This window comes from Akebia trifoliata, chromosome 2 (assembly GCF_017979445.1).
Source record: "Akebia trifoliata isolate Shusen 1 chromosome 2, ASM1797944v1, whole genome shotgun sequence".
NCBI classification, from domain to species: Eukaryota; Viridiplantae; Streptophyta; class Magnoliopsida; order Ranunculales; family Lardizabalaceae; genus Akebia; species Akebia trifoliata.
In genome coordinates, this window is record NC_141376.1 from 30250895 (window position 1) to 30264542 (window position 13648).

Here is a 13648-nt window from a genome sequence, read left to right on the forward strand (position 1 = left end):
ATTTGAGAAAATTAGATGGAAACAAGAGTCAAAGGTTAACTAGTGTGCATGCCAAGAAGTTAGTGTTAGAATATAATGCCTTGGAGGAGAAAGTAAGAGAACATAAGAAGGAGGTGTCTTACAAATTTTTCTTTGGAGGAGAAAGTAAGAGAACTAATGTGAAGACAAGTAGACTGGTTAATTTGGGGGAATTAGTTGGAAACACGAGTTGAAGGTGTGGTGGCTTTAAGGAAGGGGACAACAACACATAATGCTTTCACCTTACAGTAATGCCCACAAGTGAATTGACATTTTTTGTACTCTACAGTCAATGGAAATGTTTTGGAAGGAGAAGATGGTATAGTGAGAGGTAGTAGAGTTGTATGCTAGGTTGTACTATGAGCATAAGAATATATGGCTCCGTCTAAAGTGTTTTGAGCATATTATTACATAGTAGATATGCTGGTTGGAGAAACCTTTTGAGGAGGAGGAGTTGTGGGCCACTAATGGAAATGATTTGGAAGGATTTCCGTCTTTGTTAAAAGAATTTCAAAGGAAACCAACAAGGGGTTGGTGAGATGGCCAGGACCATTCATCAGGAAGTGGAGGTCCTGAGTTCGATTGCCCCCTTGTTGGCCACCCCTTGGGATTTATCCCAGTACACCTAGTACATGTGGAAGGGGTGATCAGTGTACCCCAAAGGAAACCAACAAGGGATTGATGAGATGACCAGGAACACACCTCAAGAAGTGGAGGTCCTAAAGTTCGCTTGCCCCCCTTGGGATTGGTCGGGTGTTCTAAAAAGCCCAGATACCCAAGGTATCCAAAAAACAAAAAAAGAATTTCAAAGATTTTTTTTTTCCTCGGATATTTGTTCTAGTAGTACCTTCGTTGCCCTAGCTCTCAAAAAGTAAGGTGCAAATGATATTTCAGATTTGAACCCGACACTTTTTTTGCGTGGTGCTTATAAATCACTTCCAAAATTTCGGCCTCCAGAATCAGGGCAATTCTCCCTTCTATCATTTCTCCCAACCAAGGTGACTTTGTTAAGAGTAAAACAAAATCTAGGGATTCTCATTGTTGTTTATCGATTGTCATATTAGTTCTAGTAGGTCAATTATACTATTGGTTCTAGTAGGACTGGGGTTGTTGCTATGATAGATCTAAAGAAAGCTTATATTCATGTCAATTTAGATTTTTTGGACTATTACTTGAAATGATGGGCTTTAATACTCTATATATAAGGTGGGGGTGGATGAAACATGTTTCCTCAGCTTTCTTTTCTCTCTAGTTGATGGATGCCTTGCGGGGCATATATAAAGTTCTATAGGCTTGAGAACAAAGGAATTCCTTATCCTCTTTCTTCTTTTATATAGTGGTTTTGAATGGGGGAGAAGAGTTTCAAGAGCTATGGAGATAAGGGACCTTGAAGCTTTGTTGCGAGGGAAGAAGAAAGCTATGATTTCCTATTCATAGTTACCGAATTTTGCAGCTTATTAAAAATGTTGCAATTAAATTGTCTTTTTTTTTTTTTTTTTTCTTTCGTTGATTAAATCTTGATTTAATTGTGACTTTTTCAATAATCACGATTTTTTATGAACTTAGAGAAAATGAGAAACGGAAAATTCTTTATTTTTTTTCCGTAATCTGGGGTATTTTAGCTTGGTAAAAATTTGAGCATTTTTGTATCCAATCCTAGATGATGCACTAGTAAAAGAAGATGACATTGATGAAGATGATTGTGACCATTTTACCGATGGAGCATAAAAAAATGAAGATGCAAATGAAATGACATTGAATTTGATGATTTTGATCAGTGGATGAATCCTTACTTGGTTTTATGATTGCAATGTCTATTATAATTTAAACAATATAAACCTTAAATGTATTGTGCACTTGGATTACTTATTGTGGATGTATGAATGATACTAATATAAGATTAGCCCTTTTAGCCTTATTTTGTCTCGATTTGTTCTTGGTTTTTACGGAATTTGCTAATTTTTCTCATGCCGACTAAATCATGAACTCCGATTTGGTGACTATGGTCCTATCTCATAACCAAGTTTTATTGTTGCCTCTGGTGGACATATGAGATTCTTTATGGATATAGTATGTGTGTTATTTTGAAGCAATCTTGGGTCTTGCTTCCATTTTTTAGTAACAACAAAGTCTTTGGTATTAGAATGAGCTTTGATGAGCATTTTGGAATGTAAGTTGGGTAATTCTCCTTATGTTGGTTTCGTTGTTGGGGAAAAGTTTAGTTCTGAGGTGATTTGAGACCTGATTTTGAATTGTTGAGTAGGTTACTTGGGTCGTGCAAGAGGTATTTGTTCACAGGGGGGGAATGTGATATTTTATTAAGAGTTGTTTTCTAGCATCCCTATTTACTGCCTCTTTTTTCATTCTTATGGAATTGTGGCGAGAACAGATTGAATGATCAAAGATTTCTTATGGAATGATAGAGACTAGTCTCACAACTAGTATTTGATTGAATGGAATGTTATTTGCTCCAATGTTTTCAGACACTAAGCGTGAGGCGAGGCATTTGGATCTTCAGTGTCCCAAGGCGGAAGGCTTAAGCCTCATGTGCATGGAATTTTTAAATAAATAATATGAAATATTTAAATAGTTTATATTAAAAAAATAGGATAACCAACACATATTTCTAATATACAAAATTCCAAGTTTCATTTCACATAATTGAATTCAAGTTTTAATTTCCTATAATTTTTTTAATAAGTAGTTTAATTTCTTATAATTAAGATTTGATAGTTAATACCCAATGCTAATCATGTCCACTATCCACCATTATAAAAAGTTCACATCCACCACTAAGAAATACTCTTAGGACCCAATTACTCTCAATCTTACTATACAACCACCTATTTAGTATTACGAGAAGCAAACATATATAAAAACACTTAGATATAAATAAAAATAAGTTTTTTTTTTTTTTTTTTTTTAAAAATTTCTATTTAAACCGAGGCTTACACCTCAACAAAAAAATGTATGCCTCAGTCACACCTTGGCTGAGGCGTACATCTTTTTAACACTTTGTAATTCCTCAACAACGCCTCAAGTGACTGAATGCCTCAATCTATTTTCTCAGCACGTTTTTGATACACCTCATACTAAGGTGTGCCTCGAGGCTTACACCCATAAAAACATTGGTTTGCTCCTCTGAGAGGGGTGATGCTTGGGATATAAAAATTTAAAACTCAGTAAGCAATCTACCTTGAATGTGGTAATGGAGGTTTGGCGAGGAGCAAGCTAGTATGTGGAAAATAATTATTGATGCTAAATATGATAACTAGAACTTAGGTTGGGGAAGTGGTGATGCTAGATCTTTCTTCCATTGCTAGTCTTTGAAATCCATTTTTGATAATCTTTTTGCTCTCAGAGATGAAAATAAGCGAGTGGAATAGTGATGGATCCTTCTTGATAAGATATTTATCTATCATTCTTGATTAATTACTTGTTACCACTTCTTTGGCTAACTCATCCATGTTCCATAATTTTCAAAATTATTTTGAGTGGACCACTAAGTGGGGTTTTTTTTCCTTTAGTTGACCATGTTTGATGCAGGACAATAAAACCCTAATCTCTGATATTAAGTTGATGTAGAACGAGGAGGGGGAAGAAGATGTAGCTTGGGGTAGGTGAACGTGGTTTAGGGTTAATGATTTGGACTTCAATAGGATTATTGTAAAAGTTTTTGGTAAACCCAATAGGGTTTGTGTTGTAGCTACACTTTTTGCTTTTATGGTTGGGATTTAGGTTTATAAGTTAAAGGAAAGAATTAAAGAAATGGGTTTCAAGAAAAGGGTTCAGGCCCAGAAGACTTTTTATTGGTATTGAAGGTTTCCACAATCCCAATGGCTATAGGTTGAAAGGTAGCATGCAAATTTTGCAATTATGATTTTTTTGTAAAGGGTGTTGTAATTAGGCTTTGCGGTATGAAATAGGGTTAGGATTCAGGTGATAGAATATAGAGTAGATTTGTGAAAGAGATTAATGGTATAGGTGTTTATGGTTTATGGAGGAGTTGATGGGTTCGTAACACAAAATCAAAGAAACAAAAAAAATGATAGAGAATATAAGATTAAAAGAAAAGATGATAGATTTAGCTTGGAATCACCACTATGATTTTCATGGCATCACCAAATTGAATGCATCAATGTTCAAGCATGGAGAAAGAAAAACTTTTTGTAATTTTTTTATATAGCCTATCACATTTTAGACTCAAAACCCTAATCCTAACATGACTTGAACCTTAACACTTTTGACCTTGTGAAGCTAACCCTGTGTGGAATTGATACACTATTGGTGTTTTGGTCATATAGCTTTCTCAAAATCACCAGAATTGCAAGATCTTAGATTCGTTGGATCGATAATTGAATGACCTTTGAAATGACACAAAAATCAATCTAATGTGACTAGTTTTGACCCCTAAAAAATGATGTAAATAATACTTATATCTGGCTCCTAAAATAATAAAAAACAATTAACCAAAAGACTTTTATATCTCTAAAATCCATCCAACCCATTAATTGGCTACAAAATCTATTCGAATAACGACCCATGATCTCTGATGACCCCATCAATCTTATTAATCAGAAAAATAATAAATGACTTTTGCTATGTGTAAAGCCAATGAAGAATTTGTCAATCCCCTTATGATTCATTGCATGTTAGTGTCGAATCTTTGGGCACATTATTTTTAGTATTTTTGATATTCAATGAATACTGCGCATTTTGGTGGTGTTTTTTTTCTATATAGTGGGAAAGATTCAACCTCCCACTCTAGAGGCAGGATCTTTTTGAGAATGGTTCCGTTTCTGGTTTACTAGGGTCTTTGAAAAGAGAAAACAAGAGGATTGGTGCTTCCCAGTCTTATCTGGTCAGTAAAAATAATAAATCAGGGGCAGAAAAAGCCTATGGTACAACATGAGGGAGGCAAGGTAGAGACAGCCTTACATTACCTCAACTTTGACAAACATGGGGTTGTCCAAAAATTTAATATTTTGTGCATCTCGATAATAAATATATAGTTAGGATTGGGTGGCAACTATTTGATACAATGTTTTTTACAACACCGCTGGTTGCCGTCGGATCTTGTAAAAATGGACATCATCTGGGCATTGTAAAAAAATATTGTATCAAATAGTTGTCCCCTGATCCTGACCCATCTATATATATACACATACATAAATACATATACATACATATACAACATGGGGGCAGCAAGAGAGCCTTACATTGCCTCAACCCAACAACAAACAATGGGAGGTTGACCGGAAATTTAATATTTTTTGTGAATCTTTCAGTTTGTGCCATATTTCTCAGAGTATCTGTGTTTTTTTCCTTTAATAGAGATAAAAGTACAAAACATGTTTGTTTCTTCCTATTTAACACAAGCGAGCATGTCATCATGCAACTCCTTACACAATTCTTTTGTATTGTGGGTTGAACCAGAGTTTCTAGAATATATAGTACTTGTTAGTCCTCTAGTTTTAGGTGATTATTGGTAGGCCAAAATTTTGATAAGTATTCATTTCTTCTCCTTAGATAGATATACTCATCTAATAAGTGGGTGATGCAGCTTCTTGAGCCTGGAAGGTATATATGGTTGTTGAAAGCTCTATATGGTCTTCTGATGTTGCTGCCTCAGGTGTGTCTGAAAGTTATGTATTTTACATCCATGTGTTTCCTTTCTTTGTCTGTTGACATGTGTTTCATAGACTCTGCATTTTTATTAAATTTAAATGATACAAATTGGATGGAGAATGCTGACTGTTGTTCATATTAACCAATAGTGGACTGGAATCTTGAAACAAGAAATTAGCAAACCAGACTAATTTGTTGTCTTGGAATTTCATGTAATACACCAGAATTGTGTTAGGTCTTGTATATTAAATCTACGGTACATGGTAGGTTTGTCGCCACGCGGATTTGAAATCTAACTTCTACTGCAAACATTCCACATTATATTATGTTTTGTTTATAGAAACTCTTTTGAAGTTTCACTAATCTTAATAGTTGAAGAGCAAAATTATTCAGTAATTTGTAGAAATACCCTCACACTTTAATGAGATCTGTAACTTGGCGATGGCAGGAATTGAGCCCAGGCCTATGGTATCGTCACCTGTAAAATTTACCGGCTAAGCTAGCTAGCACCTTGACATCTCAATCTCCAGTACTGCATTTATGGACACTAGAAAACAAAACGTAAAGCAACTCTGCTTTTCTTACCATTCTCTTTTTGGTCTTAATAATCAATTGAGAAAGTCATCTAAATCACTTTGACCACTCTATTTGGAAATCGATACGAATCCCATAAAACCATTCAAAGTTTTTCGTTTTGATTTGTTTTGACATGTGGTGCACCTGTAGACATTATAAGTTTACAAACACAAAACATAAAGAAAATGTCTGTTTGTTTACTTAATGACTTATCCTAACCTGAGAAGAAGTTTAAAATGTATTTTGCTATTGTATTACTTACTATTGCTTCATTTGTAGATCGAAACAAGTTAGTGGACCTCCCAATGAGTGGTGGTCGCTTCACGTGGTCTAATAATCAAGTAGATCCAGTCCTTAACAGATTCGACAGATTCTTAACCACTCCTTTTTGGGAGGATCACTTCGGAAGTGTAGTCCAAGATAAAATTTCGAATCCGGCTTCGGATCATGCCCCTATATTATTGACTGTGGGTGTGCCTAGGTCTTGCCAAACTCCTTTTAGGTTCGAGAACATGTGGTTGTCTTATCCTAACTTCAAGGATTTGGTAGCATCTTGGTGGAAATTAGAATAGCTTTGAAGGTAGACCTAGTACAATGTTTAGATTGAAGTTGAAGTTTCTGAAGGAGAGGCCCAAGATGTGGAATGCAGAAACGTTCATCGGTCTAGATGATAGTCAAAGGAACTGCTTAAGGAGTTGGGGCTATTAGATCATAAAGAAGAGGTAAATGGTCTTAGTGAGGAGGAGAGAAATTCTCGCGTAAATTTAAAAGAGAAATTCCAAAGTGGCGGACTTGGAGGCAAAAATCTAAAATTAAGTGGCTTAAGGAAGGAGATGGCAATACGAAATTCTTTCACAAGATGGAAAACTATCACAATCGGGTAAATTTTATTTCTTGCCTTAAGTTTGAAGGGGTGTGGTGGTGACTTAAGGTGCTATGAATTTTTACAAAGCCTTGTATACGGAGCAAAATACAGACATACCTCGTTTGATAACCTTCCTTTTGATAAGGTTTCTAGTGAGCGTAGAAGTTTGTTGGAACGGCCATTTGACAAGGAGGAGGTTTTGGAGGCTATTATGGGTATGGATGGTGCTAAGACTTCGTGTCCGGACGGTTTTTCTATTGCCTTCTTCAAAGGAAATTGGGAGACAGTAAAAAATGATTTGCTAGCAGTGTTTGTAGACTTCTATAACAAAGGCTTTCTTTACCTTGGGAGTAATTGCACCTTTGTGGCTCTTGTTCCCAAAACATCTGGTACGGAGGAAATTTCTGACTTGAGACCAATTAGCTTGGTGAGTTCAGTTTACTAGATTATCTCTTAAGTGTCAGCTGCGAGACTTAAAAGTGTGATTTCTAACATCATTGGCTCAACTCAAGGAGCTTTGTGCAAGGGAGACAAATCATTGATGGGGTGCTTATTGCTAACGAATGCATAGAGTTTAGAAGAAAGTCAAAGACTCCTGGGCTAGTTTGTAAGATTGATCTCTAAAAAGCTTACGATCACGTAAATTAGAATTTCTTAAATACTTGTTGAGAAGGATGGGGTTTAGGATTAGATGGGTGACGAGGATTCTCAAGTTTATCTCTACTCCCTCCTTTTCGATTCTTGTGAATGGTTCTCCGTTGCGTTTCTTTTGGAGTACAAGGGGTTTTCGGTAAGGCGACCCCTTGTTGCCGTTCCTATTCGTTTTAGTTGCTGAGGATTAGGGTCAGATGTTAGGCAGAGTTGTGGAGTTAGGGAAAGTTACTGGGTTTAAGGCGGGGTTGGGAGATACAGCCATTTCTCATCTTCAATTTGCAGACGACACTCGTTTTTCTCGACTCCTCTCTTACTCAAATACACTGTTTGAGTAGGATTCTCGGGTGTTATGAGGCGATCTTGGGTATCTTAGTGAATTTTAGAAAGAGTAGTTTCTTTGCAGTCGGTGAATATGCAAGGGTTGGAGGTGTTGGCCGCTTCGATTGGCTTTCAGATTGGGAACTTACCCTCTTCATATCTGAGCCCTCCCTTGGGCGCGGGTTATAATAGTAAGGAATTATGGGATCCGGTCATTGAGAAGATTGCTAAGAAGTAGAGGCTGTGGAAATCGAGGTATCTTTCTAAAGATGACAAGTTTACTTTGATCAAAAACACGCTATCAATTATCCCAAATTACTACCTTTCCATGTTATCTGTGCCGAAGATAGTGGAGTACAAATTTGATAGATTGTGTAGGGACTTTTTTTTGGCATGATGCAGATGGTAAAAGGAAGTTACATCTTGTGAGTTGGAAAAAAGTGTGCTCGCCCAAGAGTCATGGCGGCTTGGGCATCAAAAATCTTAGTATTATGAACTTGGCACGTTTAGGTAAGTGGCTTTGGAGGTTTGGTAATGAGGAAAATAGTGTGGAGGAGGGTTGTTAGGGAGACTTTCGAAACAAATAACAGTGGTTGGAAAAGCGATGTCGCAAAAGGAGCCCTACGGGTGTGGAGTATGGAAAGGTATTCTAAGGAGACTACAGTTGTATCGTATGAAGGTGAAATTTAAAGTAGGAAAGGGTGATCGAGTGAGATTTTGGGAAGATTGGTGGTGTGGAGATCGGCCGTTGAACCTTCTTTTTCTAGAATTGTATGAGCTTTTTTTGAAGAAAGTTGAAAAAGAAAAGTGGTCTCCTCCTTTATTCGTATAAATACCGAGGTGGTTAGTTGGGATTTCGAGTTTAGATGTTCTTTCAATGACTTGGAGTTGGAGAGCTTGGTGAGATTTACTAAGTGTATTGAGGCGTCATTGATGGATTATAGTATGGATGATGGACGAGTTTTGGACGGATCGAACGATGGTAATTTCACTGTGCAGTCTTTGTATTTAGTTGGAGCTCAATTTACTGAATCCAATTCCCCTTGTGCCTCGGTTTGGCGGACGAGCATGTCGTCAAAGGTTTTAGTTTTTATGTGGCTCGCCACGCTCGGAAGGCTGCCGACCATTGACCTCTTGAGTTAACTAATTCTTGCTACCTTTGTGAGTCAGATGGGGAATCAACGATTCGTTTGCTTTTACATTGCTCTTTCTCTTGCAAGGTCTGAAATCACTTTATCCAATTATTTGGGTTGGTGGGGTGTTTGCATGTTTCGGTGTTAGATGTGGTGCATAGTTGGCTTCAGTGGGGGAGACATTTCACCAAGGCAAAGCGGATTCTTTGGGATTTAGTGCCCTTTGTAGTGTGTTGAATTAGTAGTGTTTAAGGACCTACTAAATAAATGTAGCTTGACGTCCTTAAACGATGGTTTGCATTCTTTCTATAAATGAAAGTGGATTGAGGTAGGTGGTACTTGGTATTGTACGAGCAGTAGGCTTCTTTATTTTCCCTTTAAAGCTAGGTGACCAATAAGTAGATGAGCTTTGTGTATTATACATTTTTAGATGCTTGGGATTGGCACTTGGTGAGACTAGGTCTAAATACCATAAGGAGCCTTCCTATTTTCAAATATGTGCTGGTTACTCTATATCCAAATAACCCAAGGGAGCAAGAGGAGTCACCACAGTAACTTCCTTTTAGGGGGGAAGTTCTTGACTGATTTGCACTTAAATTATGACACTTAGGTCTCAAACAATACACATCAAGATGCCCTTGATGTCAATCACATAAATTGTTCCAAGAAGCGAGGCAAGAACACAACCTATGTTCCATGAAACCTCGTCCTGTTCGGTCACCAAACACTGACAAATTACGACGCCTTTGATGAAAGGGCATAAATGGATGGAGTTGCAGAGGATTTCGGAGAATCACTACACTCAAAGTCTACCCAAAATCTCATTAAAGTTCCCTAACCTAGTTTGAAATAGATACCTCCACGAAATAGGTTTCTCAAGTTCAAAATACCTTCGCAAACCCCACTCACATATGCTCTTCTACGATGATTTGAGAGCAATCCAAAATTGCAAGAACTAAATTTACAATCAGTATCTTCCAAATGGTTTCCCTTTACTTGGCAGCCATTCATTTCGTTTGTCTGTTTGATTCCTGAACCTCCTGCCTCTTTGGGCAAGGAAGCCCTTTGCTACACTACAAAATGGAATTTCCGGGTATTTCTATCATTCCTCATGAATCCCCATCCACTTCTCCAAGGGCTTGGCCACTAACATTTGGCTAGAGCAAGAATAGGAAATATGTAGGCAGGATGGGCAAAGTGCTTTCAAATAATGTACTTACACTAAGGGCAGCTAATCCTTCTTTCAAATAACTATTGTTTTTTCCACTCTTTGAACTGTTGGGTGGAAAATCGTTTTCACCTTATAAGATGCCCCCACATCCAGTTTACTCCAATTTATGTCAACATCTTGAACGGAAGTAATTTTTCCAAGAAATGGATTTACCCATGGGAATCAATGAAACCCATTTGTCACTATTTGTCCATGAATATCAAGACCTAATTCCCCTAAAAGATTAGAAATAACTCTTAGAAGTCAGGATATACATTGTATAAGAACCAATTGTTTGCGTTGAAGTTGCTTCATCAGGAACCCCATCAATTTATTCCATATAATGGATGAAACCTATACACACACTTATATATATATGGATGGCGTTATTACGACCCCTATTACGACTCACATTGCGACACACTGTTTGTCTTATATGGGCAAAAATGTTAGGAATGGGCTGATTTTTTGTGAGGATGATCTCTGTGATGAGGGGATCATCTTGACAAAAAAATCATCCCATTCCAAAACTTCTAACCCCATCAAAATTGATTTACAAAAATTGGACGGTCTAAAATTTTTCAACTTGTAAACATGGGGCTAGAAGTTTCATAATGAGCTGATTTTTGGCAAGGATGATCTCCTCACCATAGAGATCATCCTCACAAAAAATCAGCCCATTCCAAACATTTTTGCCCATATAAGACAACGGTGTGTCGCAATGTGAGTCGCAATATGTGTCTACGGAACCCGACCCTATATGTATATAGGGTAGCGTTCTTTTGACAGAATCCTAGCCAACATTCTAGACAAAGTTTTGTCTTACATGGCTAAAAATTTCGAAATGGAATGACTTTTTGTGAGGATGATCTCTATAGTCAGTAGATCATACTCACAAAAAATCAGCCAATTCTGAAACTTCTAACCCCATGAAAAGTGGTTACAAACTATTGGTAAAAATTGATGGTTCACGATTCTTCATCTTATAAACTAAGGTTAGAAATTTCAGAATTTGCTGATTTTTTGTGAGGATGATTTTCTCATCATAGAGTTAATCCTCACAAAAAGTCAGCCCATTCCAAAAATTTTAGCCCATATAAGACAAAATGCTTTGTCTAGAATGTTGTCTATGATTTTGTCAAAAGAATGCCACCCATATATATATATATATAAATGATAATGGATGAAACCCAATGAAAATCAAAACCCATTTAACACTTAAATTGAGCACACAAATTGTATTGAGATAAAACCCATCGATCTTCTACCACATTATCCATAGCCATCAAATACCATTTTTTTAAAATAAAGATGGGCCAATCATATTTAACCACCAATCCCTACTTACTATATCAATAAGTCTATTTTTGATAGAAAACAATGCACTGTAGCAGAAAGAGGAGGAGATCATGAAGAGAAAGATTGAGAGAAAGATGGAAATGGAGATGAGGAGAGTGCAATTGAGATCCAGGTTGAGATGGAGGGAGGTTCTCATCTGAAACACCTAGAGTGCAGTCTACCAATTTGCTTGTATTTATAGTCAATTCTGATTAACTTTACGGCGATTGTTTGGAGCCATTTCATGTTTCTTTTCATCCTTCTTTGTCTTTCTTGTAAAGTAGTGTTTTTGGGAAGAAAAAGAGTCCTTTTGTGGACTAATGTCATTTGTTGGGGCATTTTGAAGGAGAGGAATATCGGTGTCTTTGAGGGGAAGTCGAAATCTTTACCAGGCATTATCATTAATAATTGGGCTTGTGGTATGTATGGTGCTTAATGTTGAAGAAGTTTGAGGGTCTTGTCTATAAATGGAGTCTTATCAACAGGTCTCAATGAACCAACCCAACCTCCTCTATCAGGCCTGTCTATAGCGGGCTACACCGGGACCAAATCCTTAGGATCATTCATCCCATGCTCCTTTGATGGATCAAAATTATTCACCAAGGAGTTAAGGGGTTCATAAAAATCCTCTATGCAACTAACAAATTTCTGTTTTCTGTGCAAATCCAAAGGAGTTTGTGGGCCATATCTTGTTGCATTTCCCCTCTTATCATGTCCCTTTGGTTTCATTTCTTAGTGCTCTTTGGATTCAGTTGGGCGTTCCCAAAATAGGTCTTGTCTCTCTTTCCCAGTTGGGATCAAGCCTTGTTCTTTGGGAGGAAGAAAATCTTCGGGGAGTACTCTCCCATTTGTAGTGTGCTGGGGGATCTGGTTGGAGAGGAATAGGAGAGTTTTCCAAGGAGTGGAGTCTTCACCTCAAGAGATCATAATTGACATCCTAGGGATGTTATTTATTTGGTGTAAACTTTTTCTTGAGTGCAAAGGTGTTTTCTTTGAAGACTTAGTTTGTAGGTGGGAGTCTGTGTTTTGACTTGGTTTTTCTTTTCTTCGCTTCCTTTGGTTTTAGGTTGATCATCTCGACTACCTTTATTACACACTTCTCATTTTTTTATAATAAATTACACTTATAAAAAAAAAACTCTTCACATATTCACTCCACCACTAGTATTACCCCATGGTGCACTCGGGATGCGGCTTAGACCCTGCTCTAGTATGGGAGATTGACATTATTTTCCAAATAGGAATCATTATTTAGGAGGACGGGGTGAAGATGCCACTTATATAAGTGGGAAAGGCTTGGAGAGAGTTGATCCAATGACCTAGGTTCAAATCCTGTTGAACCCATCTTCACCTCCGTTATCCACCAACCCCTTGCTTGCATAGCCAAAAAAAATGTATAAGGATGGGGTAAGCTGGGGTAGTAGTATTTGCTGATCTAGTGGTGGCTTTTTAGGTATCCATTTTTTCTTTTATTTACTTAAATGAATTCATTTTTACTGATAAAATAAGAACTGATAATTTAAGTTTCTTGACTAGGCTTCTTTTTTTGCAGTAGTTTCTAGTAATGTCTTACTCATTTAATCATTAATGCAGCAAAGTGCGGCCTTCAAAATACTACGGACACGATTGAGAACTGTGCCTTCATACTCTTTAAATGGTGATCAGTTCAGGCGAACATCTTCCGAGAACCCATACTCACAAATGTTACATCACATGCCAAGTGAATCCCAAATTACCGAGGATGGTGACAAGGACCAGGATACAGGGAACATACATAATGGTATCAACTTCACTTCGAGGTTGCAACAGTTCGAGTGCATGCAAGATCAACATCGCATGCATACGAAATCACAGTTGCAGTCTCGTAATTCCACTTCGTCCACCTTATCACAGGTTTGCTGAACTTCT

At 37.3% G+C, this 13648-nt stretch overlaps 1 protein-coding gene across 4 annotated transcripts in view; it reads left to right on the top strand.

Moving 5' to 3' along the window:
* The window catches only part of LOC147410102 (protein VAC14 homolog), a 35567-nt gene that overhangs the window by 21398 nt on the left and 521 nt on the right, over window positions 1–13648 (top strand). For 2 of the 4 annotated variants that reach the window (XM_086432290.1, XM_086432293.1), the window contains 2 exons: window positions 5582–5650; window positions 13334–13633. In XM_086432290.1, the coding sequence (XP_086288416.1) occupies window positions 5582–5650; window positions 13334–13633 (369 nt within the window). Of the gene's footprint in view, window positions 1–5581; window positions 5651–6094; window positions 6208–13333; window positions 13634–13648 lie in introns of those variants that run through there. The other 2 variants (XR_015175624.1, XM_086432292.1) reach the window with 2 other exon arrangements.